At 40.4% G+C, this 20,399-nt stretch overlaps 1 protein-coding gene across 1 annotated transcript in view; it reads right to left on the reverse strand.

The window, feature by feature from the left end:
* The window catches only part of LOC139472184 (mucin-2-like), a 29,290-nt gene extending 9,417 nt beyond the window's left edge, over nucleotides 1-19,873 (reverse strand). The window contains exons 1-15 of the mRNA XM_071254560.1: nucleotides 19,804-19,873; nucleotides 19,246-19,335; nucleotides 16,440-16,508; nucleotides 15,443-15,589; nucleotides 14,684-14,773; nucleotides 12,689-12,760; nucleotides 11,834-11,995; nucleotides 11,474-11,566; nucleotides 10,608-10,688; nucleotides 9,439-9,600; nucleotides 7,292-7,381; nucleotides 4,633-4,716; nucleotides 4,082-4,234; nucleotides 3,581-3,655; nucleotides 3,051-3,170 (exon numbers count right to left, since the gene is read on the reverse strand). Of these exons, the coding sequence (XP_071110661.1) occupies nucleotides 3,051-3,170; nucleotides 3,581-3,655; nucleotides 4,082-4,234; nucleotides 4,633-4,716; nucleotides 7,292-7,381; nucleotides 9,439-9,600; nucleotides 10,608-10,688; nucleotides 11,474-11,566; nucleotides 11,834-11,995; nucleotides 12,689-12,760; nucleotides 14,684-14,773; nucleotides 15,443-15,589; nucleotides 16,440-16,508; nucleotides 19,246-19,335; nucleotides 19,804-19,873 (1,558 nt within the window). The remainder of the gene's footprint in view (nucleotides 1-3,050; nucleotides 3,171-3,580; nucleotides 3,656-4,081; nucleotides 4,235-4,632; nucleotides 4,717-7,291; nucleotides 7,382-9,438; nucleotides 9,601-10,607; nucleotides 10,689-11,473; nucleotides 11,567-11,833; nucleotides 11,996-12,688; nucleotides 12,761-14,683; nucleotides 14,774-15,442; nucleotides 15,590-16,439; nucleotides 16,509-19,245; nucleotides 19,336-19,803) is intronic.
* Nucleotides 19,874-20,399: the final 526 nt, after the last annotated feature.

The raw sequence follows: 20,399 nt of genomic DNA on the forward strand, positions 1-20,399 counted from the left end.
GACGTCAAGCTTACCCCACCAATACTGCATATATAGTGAAGACGTCAAGCTTACCCCACCAATACTGCATATAGAGTGAAGACGTTAAGCTTACCTCACCAATACTGCATATATAGTGAAGACGTCAAGCTTACCCCAACAATACTGTATATATTAGTGAAGACGTCAAGCGTACCACACCAATACTGCATATATAGTGAGGACTTCAAGCGTACCACACCAATACTGTATATATAGTGAGGACGTCAACGTACCACACCAATACTGCATATATAGTGAGGACGTCAACGTACCACACCAATACTGCATATATAGTGAAGACGTCAAGCTAAACACACCAATTCTGCATATATATTGAAGACGACAAGCGTACCACACCAATACTGTATATATAGTGAAGACGTCAAGCTTACCCCACCAATACTGCATATAGAGTGAAGACGTCAAGCTTACCCCACCAATACTGCATATATAGTGAAGACGTCAAGCTTACCCCACCAATACTGCATATAGAGTGAAGACGTTAAGCTTACCTCACCAATACTGCATATATAGTGAAGACGTCAAGCTTACCCCAACAATACTGTATATATTAGTGAGGACGTCAAGCGTACCACACCAATACTGCATATATAGTGAGGACTTCAAGCGTACCACACCAATACTGTATATATAGTGAGGACGTCAACGTACCACACCAATACTGCATATATAGTGAAGACGTCAAGCTAAACACACCAATTCTGCATATATATTGAAGACGACAAGCGTACCACACCAATACTGTATATATATAGTGAGGACGTCAAGCGTACCACACCAATACTGCATATATAGTGATGACGTCAAGCGTACCTCACCAATACTGCATATATAGTGAAGACGTCAAGCTTACCACACCAATACTGCATATATAGTGAGGACGTCAAGCGTACCACACCAATACTGCATATATAGTGAAGACGTCAAGCTTACCACACCAATACTGTATATACAGTGAAGACGTCAAGCGTACCACACCAATACTGCATATATAGTGAGGACGTCAAGCGTACCACACCAATACTGTATATATAGTGAAGACGTCAAGCGTACCACACCAATACTGCATATATAGTGAGGACGTCAAGCGTACCACACCAATACTGCATATATAGTAAGGACGTCAAGCGTACCACACCAATACTGCATATATAGTGAAGACGTCAAGCTTACCACACCAATACTGCATATATAGTGAGGACGTCAAGCGTACCACACCAATACTGCATATATAGTGAAGACGTCAAGCTTACCACACCAATACTGTATATACAGTGAAGACGTCAAGCGTACCACACCAATACTGCATATATAGTGAGGACGTCAAGCGTACCACACCAATACTGTATATATAGTGAAGACGTCAAGCGTACCACACCAATACTGCATATATAGTGAGGACGTCAAGCGTACCACACCAATACTGCATATATAGTAAGGACGTCAAGCGTACCACACCAATACTGCATATATAGTGAGGACGTCAAGCGTACCACACCAATACTGCATATATAGTGAAGACGTCAAGCTTACCCAACCAATACTGCATATATAGTGAGGACGTCAAGCGTACCACACCAATACTGCATATATAGTGAAGACGTCAAGCTTACCACACCAATACTGCATATATAGTGAGGACGTCAAGCGTACCACACCAATACTGCATATATAGTGAAGACGTCAAGCGTACCACACCAATACTGCATATATAGTGAGGACATCAAGCGTACCACACCAATACTGCATATATAGTGAGGACGTCAAGCGTACCACACCAATACTGCATATATAGTGAAGACGTCAAGCGTACCACACCAATACTGCATATATAGTGAAGATGTCAAGCATACCACACCAATACTGCATATATAGTGAAGACGTCAAGCGTACCACACCAATACTGCATATATAGTGAAGACGTCAAGCGTACCACACCAATACTGTATATATAGTGAGGACGTCAACGTACCACACCAATACTGTATATAATGTGAAGACGTCAAGCATACCACAACAATACTGCATATATAGTGAAGACGTCAAGCGTACCACACCAATACTGCATATATAGTGAGGACGTCAAGCGTACCACACCAATACTGTATATATAGTGAGGACGTCAACGTACCACACCAATACTGTATATATTGTGAAGACGTCAAGCATACCACACCAATACTGCATATATAGTGAAGACGTCAAGCGTACCACACCAATACTGCATATATAGTGAAGACGTCAAGCGTACCACACCAATACTGCATATATAGTGAGGACGTCAAGCTTACCACACCAATACTGCATATATAGTGAAGACGTCAAGCGTACCACACCAATACTGCATATAGAGTGAGGACGTCAAGCGTACCACACCAATACTGTATATATAGTGAAGACGTCAAGCGTACCACACCAATACTGCATATATAGTGAAGACGTCAAGCTTACCACACCAATACTGCATATATAGTGAAGACGTCAAGCGTGCCACACCAATACTGCATATATAGTGAAGACGTCAAGCGTACCACACCAATACTGCATATATAGTGAGGACGTCAAGCGTACCACACCAATACTGCATATATAGTGAAGACGTCAAGCTTACCCCACCAATACTGCATATATAGTGAGGACGTCAAGCGTACCACACCAATACTGCAAATATAGTGAAGACGTCAAGCTTACCCCACCAATACTGCATATATAGTGAGGACGTCAAGCGTACCACACCAATACTGTATATATAGTGAAGACGTCAAGCGTACAACACCAATACTGCATATATAGTGAGGACGTCAAGCGTACCACACCAATACTGCATATATAGTGAGGACGTCAAGCGTACCACACCAATACTGCATATATAGTGAAGACGTGAAGCCTACCACACCAATACTGCAAATATAGTGAAGACGTCAAGCTTACCCCACCAATACTGCATATATAGTGAGGACTTCAAGCGTACCACACCAATACTGCAGATGAAAGTATAAGTCACTGACCTTGACTGCTTCTGTTGCTTGTTCTGGCTGACAACATCTTGAACACACGAATCAACCTGCTGTACACGCCCTGGCCACCTTCCATGACCGTTACTGGAGCAAGGGTCGTTGATGTAGGCACTGCAATAGATGATGTATAAACTTAGACTCCTCTCCAGGCCCTGCGAAACAACTGGCTAAATGCTTCTCGAACGACCATATATCACTGACATTGCTCTCACGAACACTGTCCTTGCCAATTCTGCCAGCAATATCACGGCGGGGGACACCAGATATGGGCTTCACACATTGTACCCATGTCGGGAATCGAACCCAGGTCTTCGGCGTGACGAGCGAACGCTTTAACCCGACCGCCCCGTAAGGAAATAAAAGAGTATATTTGATTTATACGTTCATATAAAGATAAGATTGGTCCCAAGTGACGATTATGTAAAAGCTATTGTCACATAGATTAAACAAGAAACAATATATATAGGCGTTATCGGTTTTAATCCTTGGAGTTAATTAGATCACTGTACATTTTAACCGACCTGCAGCTTCTTCAACCTCTTCTGTCGCTGTTGTAGTTGTTGTTGTTGTTGTAGTTGTAGTCGGAGATGTAGTTTCTATGTATTCAGAAATACATATATATTAAGATAGATTGTAAATGAAGATATTGAAGTCGTAACGTTACTACGCTGTAGATTGACCTGGATGTACTATATGTACTTATATAGAGTTGAGTTAGTTAGATTTAACGCTGCTTTTAACAGTATTCCAGTTATAGCGCTTCGTGTCAGCTTAAGTGGGGGAAAAGCCCGAAGTGATGCAGGTCTCAGCCGTTTACCACTTCGGTGAAACCCATGAGCACGGGTATGGTGCTGACAAACCTAGAAACATAATCGGGGCGAACCGGGATTCGAACCCACAATCCTAGGTTTCTGGTGTGCCCAAGGGATGCATTTCTGCACAGCGAATCGTGGCGACTAGGTCACCAGTGCCCCCTCATACAGAATTGACCTGGGTTGATCACGTGTGTATAAAGAACTGACCTGGGTGTACTACAGGATGACCATTCGTAAATACTCCTCTCCTCATCGACAACATCTTGACCATCCCTAGCAACCGATTGTACAACCCTTGTCGACCTCCAGAGACCGTCCTAGTTGAGGGATTTGTTGTAGGGATATACACGGCTGTAGCAACTGTGGAAACAATATTGATGTGAGATCAATACAATCCCCTCATGACTCGGTCAGTTTAAAGATTGTCCAAAACACATGAAATATTATCACAATCATGTTTTCATTTTAAATGTTATTGGTTTTTTTGTATTTAGAACAACGACTGTAATAACCAGTCTCGATAATCCACTGAAACAAATTCCACTGGGCGTGAAAGGCAAAATATAGGTGAAACTTATATGAATGAAAACCATGCATGTCCTTTGCACTTTGCCAAATGGACAAGTTTCTTTTTATTGCTCTTATATGGCTACGTGCATTGTGTATGTGTCCGGGGGTGGGGTCTGCTTGGGAAATGGGATGATGATGATAGACTGATGAGACATACGCAGTTCCGCAAACCCATCATCTTAACAAACCTTCATCTACTCTTCCAGACTCTTCAGTCTCTGCTGCAGCTGGGAATGTAGTTGTAGGAGCTGTTGTTGATGTCGTTACTATATCTATTGCAAAACATACGAATACACAGAGATTAAACTCCATACCCTCTCTGTCGAACCAAAGTGGATGCTTTTCCCAATTACAAACATAGTCTTACTCAAGTCTTCAAGTCTATGTCTCACACAGTTTCGAAATATTATGAGTGAGTGAGTGAGCTAGTTTAACGCCGCTATGAACAGTATTTCAGTTATACCAACGTGTCAGCTTGAAAGGGGCGGGTAGAGACGTGATGCAGATTGAGACTTTCATCACTTTGGTTTTAACCAGGGAGTACGGTGCTGACAAACCAAGCTTCATCTTCAAGAGGAATCTGAGATTCGAACCCACGATCATAGCTTTCCAGCGCAACTAAGGGACGCAACTCAGCAGAACGAATTGCTGCGCCTTAGACAACTGGGCCTGGCCATCCGTGCCCCAAAATATAATGAACATGAATGAGTCAGATATAATCAGGCGTCATTTTGTGACTTAATGTTTATGATTACAACTTAACACTAAATGCTTTCAATATAACCTTATCGAGCTGTCAACAATACTAATTTCACCATTAACACACAAAAACTGTAGACAACAATACGAAACATGTGACATGGTTCAAGGCAATAATTCAACCTATTCTGTTATCAGCCAATCGGGAAACAGTTGTCTGGTGTGGCCTATCATATTTCGGTTAATCGAAACTAAATTCAAAATAAATTGCTTGATTAGCCAATCAAATGCCACGGAGGCACTTGTAATTTAGTTATTACGTAACACTGAAGGTTGTATTCCATTATGCATTTAACAACGATATTTATTAGGGCCAGTCGTGTAACGAACTCTGCATGTCAGGAAATGCATGCTGCGCGTGTCAGCCATATGTCATGGCGGAAATATCAACGTCGAGTTTATATCTGTCTGAAGTACAAGACTATAATGAAAACATACCGGACGTTTCTAAATGATGAAAATAATTTATTTATTTACCACAGTAACCTGAACGTAATACAGAGCCATTTCGTTCCGAGACAGTTGTAAATGAATTATGAAATTAATACAGATATGTCATGGGGAAGCATGGTCACACCCGTATCTATAAATGTCAAACAGATAGACTACATCACATTGTAATGTTATGCAGAGGAACATTAATTTAACTTTAGCGGCATAATTTCGTCTACATATTATATATTAGTTCATTTTTCAACTTAAATGACAACTGACAGGATTTCTATTTTTGATGAAGAAGAAAAAAAGAAACCCAAATATGTTTACCGCTTAATAGATGATCATCGGAATTATCCATCTGAAGTACCCGCCTTCAGTATTTTAATCATGAACTATATCAACGCGGAAAGTCAGACTGCACTTGTTGAAAACAAATTATATATTAGAGATTATCTCAATCCATTGTATGCTTTAAAAATTTCAAAATGGAAAACGTATGTTCGAGTCTATTGTGAGTTTTGAATTTTTAATAAAGCCAAATTCCATGATTTATTGTTTTCAGAATGAAATACCGTGTTAAGTATCTGTGCAAGATTCTACCAACACAGTTTAGAATCATTATGATTGGTCAATCAGCGTTATCGGTAAATTTCATTCGAATTTGAAAAAAGTATACATGTAGGTATCGAATCAAAGTTCGAAACCCTTAACATTGAGAAAAAAACAGACTAGGTTTATTTATATTCTCCCAGGACATAATGACAAAACCAAAGCGAACTCTATATATCTGAAAGTGCCCATATTTAACATATTGAGCCATGGTTGTCCGCGGTAATGCAGTCATCACAACCGTCATGGTCTAATGTAGATTACTTACAGCGGGCAGAACAATTAGAAAGCCTGATTATGAAAGGCCTTGGTACAATCTACGCTGAGTGATGTCTTGAATGATGACCGCATCACCGAGTAAGCAAATATTTGTTTGAAAGCACATCTTTCACAAAATCGACCTGTATGCAATTGCAAATAATGCTCTTACTACATTAACGTTGAAAAATTCCTTGTTGCATTTGTAGAGCAGATTTGACAATACATTTTAGATAAAAATCATACTTGAATGACTAAAATAAACCGCGGCTTGACACGTGTCGCTACTCGCGAACTGTGACGCATGTCTACCACGTCACAAAATTCTGGCATTATTTCTGTAGAACATAATGGCGTCAGAATACTGATATGTACTTCAAAACTAAATCGACTAAAGATGGCTTTGTTTCTCTAGGGAGGACTGATTGAATAATGCTTACATGAGATCTGCGCTGGATGGTATTGTTACATATTAGAGAAAGTTAAATGTTATCGTGAGATTATATACAAGCAAACATACGCGGATTAAACTCATTTTTCATTGATCCCTAAATAAGACCATTTAATTATACAAACTATCAGACCCAACCGCCTCCACATTAATCATCACTTCCGCAATTTCGAAAGAGTTCGTGTTTATCATCTCGCCTTGTTATGATAGAATGACGATAAACCTACTGTGTTTCCAGTTCAGAATGGAGATAAACCTACTTTGTTTCTAATTCAGATGTTTCCAACGCATATCTCCTAAGTGTACCATACAAGTATTTATAAGACTGTCACCTTCTAATTCCGTTGGTTCAAATTCCATGGTAGTTGTTGGAATAGGTGTTAGTGGAGACGTTGTTGACACGGTTGGCAACGCAGTGGGTTCTGTAGATAAACATAGTGTGACACTAGGGGAATATAAACAAGCGGGCAAAAGAAACGCCACCAAATAAATAACGGTCGTCAGTTTTCAACAAATTTGCCAAACAGCACAAAAACAGTTGGGAACACATAGCTGAAATGCAACGTACCTATTCCCTGTGAACACGTGCACGTGATTCACGTGATTTGCAAGAAAAGTGAACTTAATCACTAAAAAATGCAAAATGTGCACAAAGTTACCCGTATGAAATTCAGGTATACAACATGAGCAGGATTGTACTCTCTCATCACATGAACCCGTTTAAAACAACGAGCATACCTCGACTAACCGCAGAGCAGAGGGAGAGAGCCATCAGTATGTTGGAAATGGGAACAACGCATGAGCACGTTGCCAGATCATGCCTGCTTCAAGTGCACCCTCGCCAGACTTGTCACACGTCACAGGCAAATTGGTAGTAGCGCAGACAGGCCGAGGAGTTGAAGACCCAAGGTCAAGACCCCACAGGAAGACAAGACGGGTGTTTCACCTAAGTCCAGATTCCTAACTGTGACATCATCATCCGCAAACAGCCTTGGAAATCCAGCAGAAGGACCGTTGCTAGACGACTCCGCCTGTATGGTCTCCGTGCCTATCGATCTTCAAGGGCATGACGTTAACGTTTCTAGACCGACGTCACAGACTGAGATGGGCCAGGACTGTACAGCAATGGCAGCAGAGAAATTGGCGAAGAGTGCTCTTCAGCGACGGGAGTTGGTGCCAGCTCTTCAAGTCTGATGGGCGGGTTCGAATCTACCGATGACATGGTGAACGGAAGGCACGTTGTTGCGCCTTATGGAGGTGGTAGTGTCATGGTCTGGGGTGGCATCTGCGGGTACCAGAAGACAGATCTGGTCAACATCGACGGAAATCTCACTGCACGTCGTTATATTGATGAGGCTTATTCGTCCTGTGGTACTGCTTTTCCTGCAACGACACCCACGGACGCTGTTTCAGAAGGACAACGCCACCCGTCACACAGCTCGAGTCACTAGCGACTTTCTGAACGCCATAAACATGACCGTATTACAGTGGCAAGGCAGATCATGGGACCTGTTGTCCATAGGAACATCTGAAACGTCAACAGCCGCCATTGACGAGGGATGCCTTTGCAAAAAATATTGCCCTGCAGGAAGAATGGCGTAGGATCCCTAAATAGAATGTCAGAAGACTCGTGTACTCAGTTCGACGTCGTGTTGGGGCCTGCAGCGTTGCTGGAGGGAGTCACATCTGATACTGATCCATGTGTGTAGCACGGGACTTTAAAAGAGATCGACGTGTGATCGAATACTGGACAGTGCACCCAGCTAATAAACGTGTCTGTAGAACTGCAAGTACATGTTTTTTTATCTTGTCATTTTCAAAAACCGTTTTTGAATAATTTGGTGTTTGTAAAAAACCATCAACAGTTACTAAATTTTGCGTCTATTTTGCTTCCGCCCCAAAAAATTGTTTGGTGGCGTTTCTTTTGCCTGTTAGTCTATACGATACAAGTGCAGAGTGGGTTGGCCACACTCAGCAATATTCCAACTATATGACGGTTGTCTGTAAATTATCGGGTATAGACAGATTGACATCATGAGCATCGATCCACGCAATTTGGATATGATAACATGCATCACCGAAATCGGCGAGCCTGACCACCCAATCCCGTTAGCCGTTTGTGTGTTGCCTAGGCCTCTCAAGACACGCATTGGTTGCTGGATCTTCATAGGTTAGTGTGTTGGAAAACAGTTTCTTGTGAAATATGTGAGATATACTTAGTGAATATATTATTCTGCGTTTTTTCATTAACAAGGCTTCGGGATCGATTTCCCGACATGGGTACAATGTGTGAAGCCCATTTCTGGTGACCCCCGCCATGATATTGCTGGAATATTGCTAAAAGCGGCGTAAAACCATACTCACTCACTCACTCACTCACTCACTATTTCAAAAGAATATCACCTCACCTCACCTGATATAGTTGGCATACTTGTATCCTAATATACCAATGCCAGCGCCTCATATATGTCCCACTAACCTGATGCAGTTCCACTTTGGAATACCACTGGATGTCCGTTTGAGGCTATTCTGTTCCTGAAGGACAATAGTTTGACCATGTCGCGCAGCCGGTTGAACACACCATTTCCGGGGCCTGGGGTTGTGACAGGAGCTGGAGTGGGAACATCCATGGCTGTCGAAACTGAAACAAGGCATATCTATGCAGTCGCTAACAGGATTACAAGATTGTGTAAATGTCGAATATGTACGCGGTAAACACTAACTGTGTTCTCTCACAGACTGGTAAGAGGCAGTCGGGTAGCCCAGTGGTTAAAGCGTTTGCTCGTCACGCCGAAGACCCGTGTTCGAATCCCGACACGGCTACAATGTGTGAAGCCCATTTCTGGTGTCCCCCGCCGTGATATTGCTGGAATATTGCTAAAAGCGGCGTAAAACCAAACTCACTCACTCACTCACAGACTGGTAACGTTAACACACTCTACAGTGGTATACAGGGCTACAGCTATTCCGTGGGTCTTTCACACATCCGTTGTGCCTGGTTACTCTGTTACTGACACTTGTGTGAGGTAGAGCAAGACAAGGTAACTCTTTTCGCGAACACCCGGTACCATCACGCATTTTCAGTGATCCATTCGTATAATTCATATTACGGCAGATAATCGAAAGTGGTTATTCGTGTCGTTTGTCGTGCATTTAGAGTAGTTATCTAGCCTGAGGCACGGGTGGCCCAGTCATCTAAGGCACCGCGATTCGCTGTGCAGTGTTGCGTCCACTGGGCACGCCAGAAACCTATGATTGTGGGTTCGAATCCTTGTTCGCCCCGATTATGTTTCTAGGTTTGTCAGCACCATATCCGTGCTCGTGGGTTCACCGAAGTGGTAAACGTCTGAAACCATCATCACTTCGAGCTTTCCTCCCACATTAAGCTGACACGCCGTGATATAACTGGAATACTGTTAAAAGCGGCGTTGAACCCAACTCACTCACTCCCTCACGTATCTAGCCGTGTCAAATAATTGATAAAACGTAGTGAAATCTGAAATACAACATAACATCCTACCATACAATAAAGGGACCATATTCAAGAGAAAATGAAGTAATGGAGCTCTATCTTTCAGTAATAGAAAGTTCAAATGTGGTTCTTGCCTTAGTGATCATGAAGGTACAAGTAAAGTATTTATCACCCACCTTCCTCTGCCCGACCAGGTTCTTCACCTGCTGTATCCGGTGCTGTAGTGAATGCAGTCATTGATTCTGTTGTTAATCGATCTATTTAAGATTACAAAAAACAATAAAGATTCACATTTCTGAATTGATAGTATGATATATTGGTATATCACTGCATGTTTTGCTTTTGTTGTATTAGTGAGCTGCAGAATGTAGTTCTACACCGATTGCCTAATTGTATTTAGGAGCGGCAGAATGAAATCGAGGCAAGCCTATAGTTGTTAAAACATCCTAAGCGTAAACTGTGACCCACATGAGAAGGAATGGGGACGTGGATGGGGATGTGGATAAACGACAAAGGGATGCTGAAATACATTTCCTATCTTAACTTGTAGCTATTTTGTTCGACTATCTCGAGATCATACACCATCCATGTTTCCTTGAGAACTCCGTTGACATCTGGATGATGGGTGGGAACTGTCACAGTCGTAAATATGATAGCATAATTAGTATTACTGTTCTAGAAACAAAAGGTAATAATATAAGTGTCGTAATTTTTAAAAAAAATACTCTTTAGACTGTTGACTGGAAAAAAACATCACGACAATGACTGTCTTTGTTCCATGCTCGTTGCAGGGCTCCACTTCAGACACTATTCGTCGAATTCTACACAGTTTGTTATTCATGAGCCTAAACGATGGAAAGCTTTCTTCTTTTCTTATTTTTTGTGGTAATTACACAAGCGGTCTGGTATAAGAGCCATGAAAAGAAGAATGTCTGATATTTGTTCCATGATTTACGGTATTCATAATGAGCAGTCGTGTTGAGAACTCTTCATATCTTAATCCTGCGTATGACTAGCTGATGGAAGTATTAATTCAACTGACAATAACCTTCTTGTTCTGTTGGTTCAATTTCCAGGGTACTGGTTGGAATAGTTGACGGAGAAGTTGCTGATACGGTAGATAACGGTGTGTGCTCTGAAGATAAACACAGGATGACCCACGTTTTATTAAATCTAACTGTACATTAAAATACACACTATGTTTCGAGTTTCCTTCGCCATAAGCACAAGACACTAAAAATGTTATCATCTTAAATTGGAAGTATTCTGTAATAGGTTCTCAAATCAACGTAGGGATATTGGCATAGGCCAACCTCCTTCCAGAGGCTTAATATATACTGTGTACCACAAAAAATGAAATGTTCCCTATCTATCCCAGCACTACACACTATGCTAAACTAACCTGCTTGAGTTCGGTTTTTAAATACTAAGGGATGTTTGTTGGCATCGACTTGGTTCCTGGAGGACAGCTGTTTAACCATTCCTAGCAGCCGGCTGTACAGGGCGTTTCTGGGGACAAAGGTTGTCAAAGAAGCTGGCGTGGGGGCATCGATGACTCTCGAAACTGTAAAAGTCATTTGTGCAGATTTCAAACATTTCATAAACGTACACATCAATACTTGCCTTTAACAGAAAGCCGTCATACAGCTGGAATATTGCTGAATGCGGCGTTAAACAACAATCAATCTAAACACATCTTTAACAGAATTGTTACACTGCGAAAATTTGTAATCTTACCCAGGCTTACTTTTCTTTCATTCTCACATTCTCGTGTATGGGTAATAATCGACGCATACATGATAGATTGTGTCATTTAGTTTGTTGTGTTATGAGAAGTGAGGATGATTAAACCATTATTCGAACTGTAGTTCAGATACGATAAACCTGAGTGTCAACTTTGGAACAAATATCCAAAGTGTTGACGGTCAGAGTTGTTCAAGCTGTTACATTGATGGACTCCATTGAAGGCGACACATCAAGGTCTATAATCAGGTCTAATTCGGGATTTCAAACGGACACCCACAAAGTATCGCCCGAGTTCATGAGACCATCTGTGCCATCACCGCAGTGGCTGGAAAGAACTTCGGATCAGTTCGGATCCTTGCATCCACGGAACGCAACTCTGCATATAGACTGTAATCATTGGAGTGGTAACACTGCATCAGCAGTAAAATGCGGACCGAGCGAGAACATGCATTCACTGTGAAGGGAATATCTGATTCCACCTCTAGATGTTATTAAATATTTGGTCACAAACCTTGGGGCTCTTCCGCTGCTCTAAATGTAGGAGATTCGGTGAGAGTTGCGCTTGTTGTTGTCGTTTCTCTATCTGTTACAGAATATAAAATAACAGAATATATACATCCACATTTTCAAACGGGAGGTTTAATTTATTTTCGTCACAACAACGAATACAATATCTGTGGTCTGTGGTACCTGAGTCAGTAGTAAATTGACGGTTGATAACGTGAGCAGCCCTGTGCATGCTACGCGGAAAACTGGAAATGCACTCAGTTTGGTGACACACTTTTTAACCACAAGAACAATTATGCCAGAAATGTCAAGAAAGGTAACACTTTCAGCATGACCTCATGGATGCGATTTTGGGGGGTTTCATGTGACATGACTCTTAAAAAAATACATATTTATTATCATAACATATAGCAGTATATTCGTGTGATGTCCCTTTCTTCTGTTTAACTCGTTGACACATGGATGATTGAATGAAACTAGAGCAGTAACTAATATGAATGCATGATCGGTCCGACATTCATTAGTTATATAATGTATTACCGTACACCATCACCCTAACGTTATGAGTCTGTCTATTTGGAATCTCTACAAGCCTCAAAACATACATCGACGAAAGCATTAGTGGACATTTTAATAAAATTAGAACAAAAGCAGTTAAGCAGTAGAAGGACCACAAACGGCTGCAACAAGCATGGTCATGTATTCTGTAATAACAACTTCAATACATCATCTTGTGATGGACGAGGGTCACATGAGAGTCAACAAGGATCAAGTACCTACTAAAAAGATAACCTTTCATCACATGTTTGTACTTTTACTTAATCTAAAAACAACTTTGGTCCAAATGTTAAAAATGCATAATAAAACTCCGCAAATAGCATATACAAATATTGAAAAGAACACAGCTATATTTTCATCTGTTTTAAAAGATCCTATAACTTGTTACACCATTGCATTTATGACTATTCTTCTTTCTTAAGGTTTATTGTCGACCTGTAAGGGCCATTGTGCGGACTGGTATACGGGCCATGACAAGAATAATACCTGAACATGTATTCCATGATTTACGGTATTCATAATGAACAGTCATTGTAAGAACTGTCCTATCGTCAAATGCTGCGCACGATAGTATTAATTCAACTGATATTATCCTAATAATTTTGTGTGCCCGGTTGATCCGATATTCATTACTTCTATACACAACATGTAGTAATGTAACACTAGAGTGAGTGAGTGAATGTGGTTTTGTAGTACAGCACCGACCCAGTAAAACAGCCGGACTGCAATCAGGTTTAGTCGCATGTGTATTTTGAATAATTACAAGCCTTATAACTTACTTCGACATAACAAGAGGCGTTTGAAAAAAAATAGATGATATAAACGAAAGCCGTTATAACAAAACAGTGGCAACAAACATGCATGACAAATTCAGTAGATTCGTATCGTTTTGTTTATTTCTTTGTTGTTTAATATTTCATCTATAAGACGGCGATCTGTAAATAATCGAGTCTGGACCAGACAATCCAAGGATTGACATCATGAGCACCGATCCACGCAATTGGGGTACGATATCATGCACCAACCTGACCACCCGATCCCGTTAGTCGCCTCTACCGACAAGCATAGTCGCCTTTTTCGGCAAACATGGGTTGCTGAAGACCTGTTCTAACGGACGATTGTCAGGTAATTATCATCCATTCTGAAAAGCTCTTATTGACGAGTCAACATGTGCGTACATGCATATGTTTAATTCTCATTCATATAAACACAACCTATAACAGGTTTGGTAAGAAAAAGTATGTCCTTATTCCTCTTTTTACTGAGGTGGCGTGACATAATATAAGCGGGAACGCACGAGGGCCTTGTAAAGAAGCATGTCTTAGGTTCTAATCTACAACAAAGCTGGTACATATAGAACATATCTGTGTTAGGAACGCTATGACTCTGCCAGTCCTGCGTATGATTAGCCTGTGTAAGTATGAATGCGACTGACAATGACCTTCAAATTCCGTTGGTTCAACTTCCATGGTAGTTGTTGGAATAGGTGTTGGTAGAGACGTTGTTGACACGGTTTGCAACGTCGTGTATTCTGTAGATAAACACAGGGTGACACTCGTATGACTTTGTGAAGCTAAACATTACCATACATATATGAGTCTCGAGATGTTTATTTTAAAACCATATGATAAAGAGAATGTTTCTGTAGGATATGTTTTAAGTGGGAATATAGATAAAGGCTAATTTGTATCCATATGTTTATTTTATCATCCAAGACAGGCTTCCACAGGAGAAATATTGCCTGGAGGGAAATTGCATCAAATTGCTTTTCAGGCCATTGTGATGATATCGGTAATAATGACGTCATAATCATCCTTGACAATGAGGTCTTCATGAAATGACGTCACTTATCACTCCTGGGTGCCGTTGTACGAAACTACTTTAGCGCTAAGACTGTCGTAAGTCTAAGTTTAGGTATGGGAGCTACGATCACCTTAGCGCAAAGATCGCCCTGTTCAACGGAACCACGAAGCTGATTTGCTATACCATTTACACACACTTTTTACAAACTGAACATGTTGGAAGAATGATTTTGGAGAATAAATATAATCTCACCCGAGTGTTTTCGTTCGTTTTGACTCGTGATGATATGTTTGATGTAAAAAAACACGAGGGGGAGATTCTCAATATAGCACCTGGATTTGACATGTACCATAGCCTGAATGTAACAGACCCAGTACTGATTGTATTCTAAACTAACCTGGTTTGGTTACACGATTGACTATTAAGGATTGTCCTCTTCCATTGTTCAACAGCTTCACTTTGCCCAGCAACCGATTGTACATATCCTTTCCGGAGACTAAAGCAGTCATGGAAGCTCGGGTAGGGACATCCATGGCTGTCGAAACTGAAATAAATATAAAACACCAGATAATAATCAGCCTCGATTATGTGCTGAATCAGGTTCCATTGGGTCTAAATAATGGTGAAATTACTCCGTGGTGACACCAGGTGTTCGCAAAAAAGGGTAAGCGCGCCCTACCCTATCGGTAGTCAAATTATGGTATTACCTTTTAGCAAATTCCGGATACATGATAAACACCAGTTTTATCGTTTCACAGAATAGTTACATTGTCAACATCAATAGTACCTTTGCTTATACGTGCCACATTCCGTCACATTTGGTAATAGTGTACACATGCATGTTACTACATTTTGCGTCTGTTTTGCTTCAGCCCCCAAAAAATTGTTTGGTGGCGTTTCTTTTGCCTGTTAGTCTATACGGTACAAGTACAGAGTGTGTTGGCTTTTGTTTTGTTTGTTGTTTAACGCCACACTTAGCAATATTCCAACTATATGACGGCGGTCTGTAAATAATCGGGTATAGACAGATAGTCCAGTGATTGACATCATGAACATCGATCCACGCAATTGGGATATGAAAACATGCATCATCCAAGTCGGCGAGACTGACCACCCGATCCCGTTAGCGGTTTGTGTGTTGCCTTGGCCTCTCAAGACACGCATGGGTTGCTGGATCTTCATAGTTTTTTCATTAACAAGGCTATAGTTAGCAACAAGTACATACATACATACATACATACATACATACATACATACATACATACATACATACATACATACATACATACATACATACATACATACACATTCGAACTGTATTACAGGCCACTGTGTTTCGATCTAATGGTAGGGCGAGGGGGTGGGCGGCAACAAGAAAAGTATAAAGTATATACCTTTTGGGGGATATAACGTTGTCAATTGGGCTGTTGCAGGAGTATTTTCCATGGCTGTTGACGCTGTTACTGTAACAAAACGTTTGTATGTCAATTACGAAAATTAAACATCATCTGGGTGCATCGACTCGATCAATTCGATCAACTCGATCTTGTAACTTAAGTTCCAGTTTTTAGCCAAGCATGATGCATACCAAAACCGTATATAAGAAATGAACAAGAATAAGCAGCTTTTCCATATATCGTCAAAGAAAACGTCTTTAAGGATATACATGTATGTTATAAAAAAGTTTAAGTGAGCAATGTTGATATCAATTTCTCTATTTCTCTACTTTCGTTTTCATTATTTAATATATTCATTGTAAATACACATACAGTCGAACATCGTTGTGTCGAACTTGGATGTATCGAAATCCCGGTTGTCAGGAACTCATTTGAGAGTCCAAAGTATCCAAATTCCCCTGATGTCTCCAACCCTGGTTTTTTTTTTGCAGGTCCCCACTTTTTTGTATGTACGACTGTATTGGTAACTCTTTGGGGTAATCTAAGTAAGGTAATTGGTGCCTATCCCTTTTGAAGGACTTAAGTGGTTAAGGTGTTTACGAGTTAGATAGAGTATCAAATACCATTTGTCGTATGCCATGAAACAGCGACAGAACATTGTCAATCCACTGCGAACTGCTCTAATAAAGTTCTTTAATAAGTGAGTATGGATGGTGTCAGCCTTCGTTATAAACAACGTCCACAGATGACCACTGAACAAATATCTCCATCATTTCTAAATTTCATAGTCGAGAGGGAATCTTCATAGGTAGAAATAATAAAGCTATTCGAGTATATCAGGGATATACAACGGGTTCAACGTCCTCTGCAAATGGTACTGAAGTTGTTGGTATATACAGTCGAACCTCATTGTGTCGAACTTAAAAGTTTGAGTTACCCGGGGTTCGAGACATCACGGAATTGTTACCCTTAATTTGGATACTTGGGACTCTCAAATGAGTTCTAGAGAATCGAGAATTCGATATATCCAAGTTCGACACAACTAGGTTCAACTGTAGTTATACACCGTATGCATTGGAGGGACACATATTACAATCAGAACATTGCACAGAACTGGTATGCTCAAGAAAGATACATGATCATTACAAATCAAGAATGGTATGTATTGTAATAAACTTCTATTCAAAAGTAACCTTCCAACTCTGTAGGTTCAACTTCCTGTGCAGTTGTAACCGTGGTTGTTGGCCCTGGAATAGTTGGTGGCATGGTATGCCCTGTATGAAAGCATACCGAGAAATATCAATGCGTGCAATAGACGACGGATCAGTTGGCCATTTGATGCAACCAACATTATAAAACGAATCTCCAACATAATGTCAGATAATGTTTGTTAATTATCAAGAACATTATGCATCGTAATAAACCCTTCTTTTTCAAGTAACTTTCTGTCACGGTGGGTTCAACTTCCTATCCAATTGTAACTATAGCTGTTGGTCTGGATTATGGTACGGATTGGGACGGTGTGCCACAATCAGAATATTGCGTTGAACTGTGACTGGCCAAGAAATATATAGGTGTTAGGAAGAAATTGATTAGGTGCAGCGTGGTGTACGCTACATATACCACATCTTGCTGTGTCCAGATAGCAGCAAAGCTCACACAAAGTGTGACTGCATGTGAGTTATCTTTAATTGTTATCAATAATTCATATATCAAAAGTAACCTTCCAACTCTGGGGGTTCAACCTCCTGTGCAGTTGTTACTGTTGTCGTTCGTCTGGACAATGTTGATGGCATGGTACCCTCTGTAGGGAATCATTTTATTTGAATAAGAACTTGGAGAGTCAATAGCATAACCCCTTCCATAACCACAAGACATCTATGCTAAAAGAAGAGTCGACTTTACGCTTCCCACTATATTACCACCATGTGTTCACGAAACAGAAATACTTAGATATGCTGAAGCAATAATGAGCTTGATCTTTCAACAATATTATTTGATATTCTAACAGAACACTAATTCCTCTGACTGAAATGTTTGTTATAGATATAGCTTCACATCATAAAATTAACTCGAGTGAGTGAGTTGGGGTTAAGATCAATTTGAAAAGTATTCCAGTTTTTGTATCATGGTGTGTCAGCTTCATATAGGACGAAAGCCTATCGACAGCCTATGGCGTTTATCGGTTGGTCAACCTAAAGGAGGACAAGAACAGCGCTATCAATCCAAGGATCACGATCAGGGACAATCTGGAATTCAAGCCCACGATCATGGGATCCTGACATGCCCAAGGAATGCATCTTTGCACGGTGAAGTTTGACGCTTCAGACAACGGGAAAGTCTGGTCTCCATAACCAAAATGGTTACATGTTCGTTTTTAAATGAGATACATTATAGTATGTTTTTGCATGTATGTTACAAAGACCCAATGTGTTTAGTTTCACTTTCAGACGTATTTTGATCACATCACTGCATGTCACTTAAATTTTGGAAAAATCATCATCGAAGGAAAGCTGAGCCCTATGCAAAGAGAATCCTGGTTCGGCAATAACTACTTGCAGCAGCTTAGACAACCGTGTCACTTGTGCCCATTGATAAACAGAACTGATAAATACAGACCACTGAATTTCAAGGGCGGGTTCGTTTCACATTCCTTTGCAAGATATTCATCCACATTTATCTAAAATTCCATTTTCAAAAGAATCACGTCTGAAACTCTAGTATATGATTTATAGAAGCCGTGTCTGGGTTTCTAACTGTGCACGATTAGCCCGTGTAAGTATTAATATGACTAAAAGGTAACCTTCTAATTCTGTTGGTTCAACTTCCATGGTAGTTGTAGGAATAGGTGTTGGTAGAGACGTTGTTGTCACGGTTTGCAACGTCGTGTGTTCTGTAGATAAACACAGGATTACAACATTGACACCTAGGTTGTGTTCTTAACAATCATGAGACCAATGGGAGTGTCTGTTGCAATCTGACTGATTGTTGACTGGGACTAGATGCCGGAATTCTTCCAGAGTTTCCATTAGTATTGATATGTTTCAATGTTGGTAAACATAACGTGTTTCAGATTTGCCGATATATGCAAATGTAGATCGTGGTTTACATGATACACACCGTGTCGTTCACATGGAATGTTTTGTGATTCACAAGGAGTATTTAGTGTGTATCCAAGAATATTTAGTATATGCTACATGGAATACACAATGTATCACATGAAATATACAGTATGTATATCATGGCATATTTAATGTATATCGTATGGAATGTTTAGTGTGTATCACTCTATATGTCATATATCACACTTATAGTACCATAATAATATTCAAATATTGCTATAACAATAAAGCATACTAACCTGACCGAGTTCCGCTGTTGAATACTAAGGGGTGTTCTTTCACAGTCGTTCTATTTCTGGAGGACAACATCTTGGCCATGTCTAACAACCGTTTGTACAGACCGTTTCCGGGACCTAAAGGCGTCAGTGGGGCCTTTGTAGGTGAATTTCCAAGCACTGTCGAAACTGTCACAAAACATATTTTGTCTATTACATTACATCAGAACATAAGCACACAAACATGGTCATTTAATATCGTATGACATATTGTCCACTCTTTGTTACGATGTTTTCAATATCAGGGATTAACTCAAAGAATGTTGTACCTACAGACAACAGACAACAAACAAACAACTGTCCTAATTTTGCGATACTGTGGGATCCAATATGCATCATATATCAAGTATTATATCCACCCAAACTATTTATTTTTGTTCTTTGATTGGAGAAACAGGATGAAAAATTCCCGTCCTTCACTAAAGATCAACAATTATGGCCAAACGTGTGTCGAACATGAAGCGGAAATGGTATGTGTGGTTTAGTGTAAAAAAATGTCGGGTACGTACTTTTTTTATTTTTAAGACCGAATACAAATGTAATCATGAAATAGCATTACC

Source organism: Haliotis cracherodii, unplaced genomic scaffold (assembly GCF_022045235.1).
Source record: "Haliotis cracherodii isolate W230 unplaced genomic scaffold, xgHalCrac1.p SCAF_24, whole genome shotgun sequence".
In the NCBI taxonomy this organism is placed as follows: Eukaryota; Metazoa; Mollusca; class Gastropoda; order Lepetellida; family Haliotidae; genus Haliotis; species Haliotis cracherodii.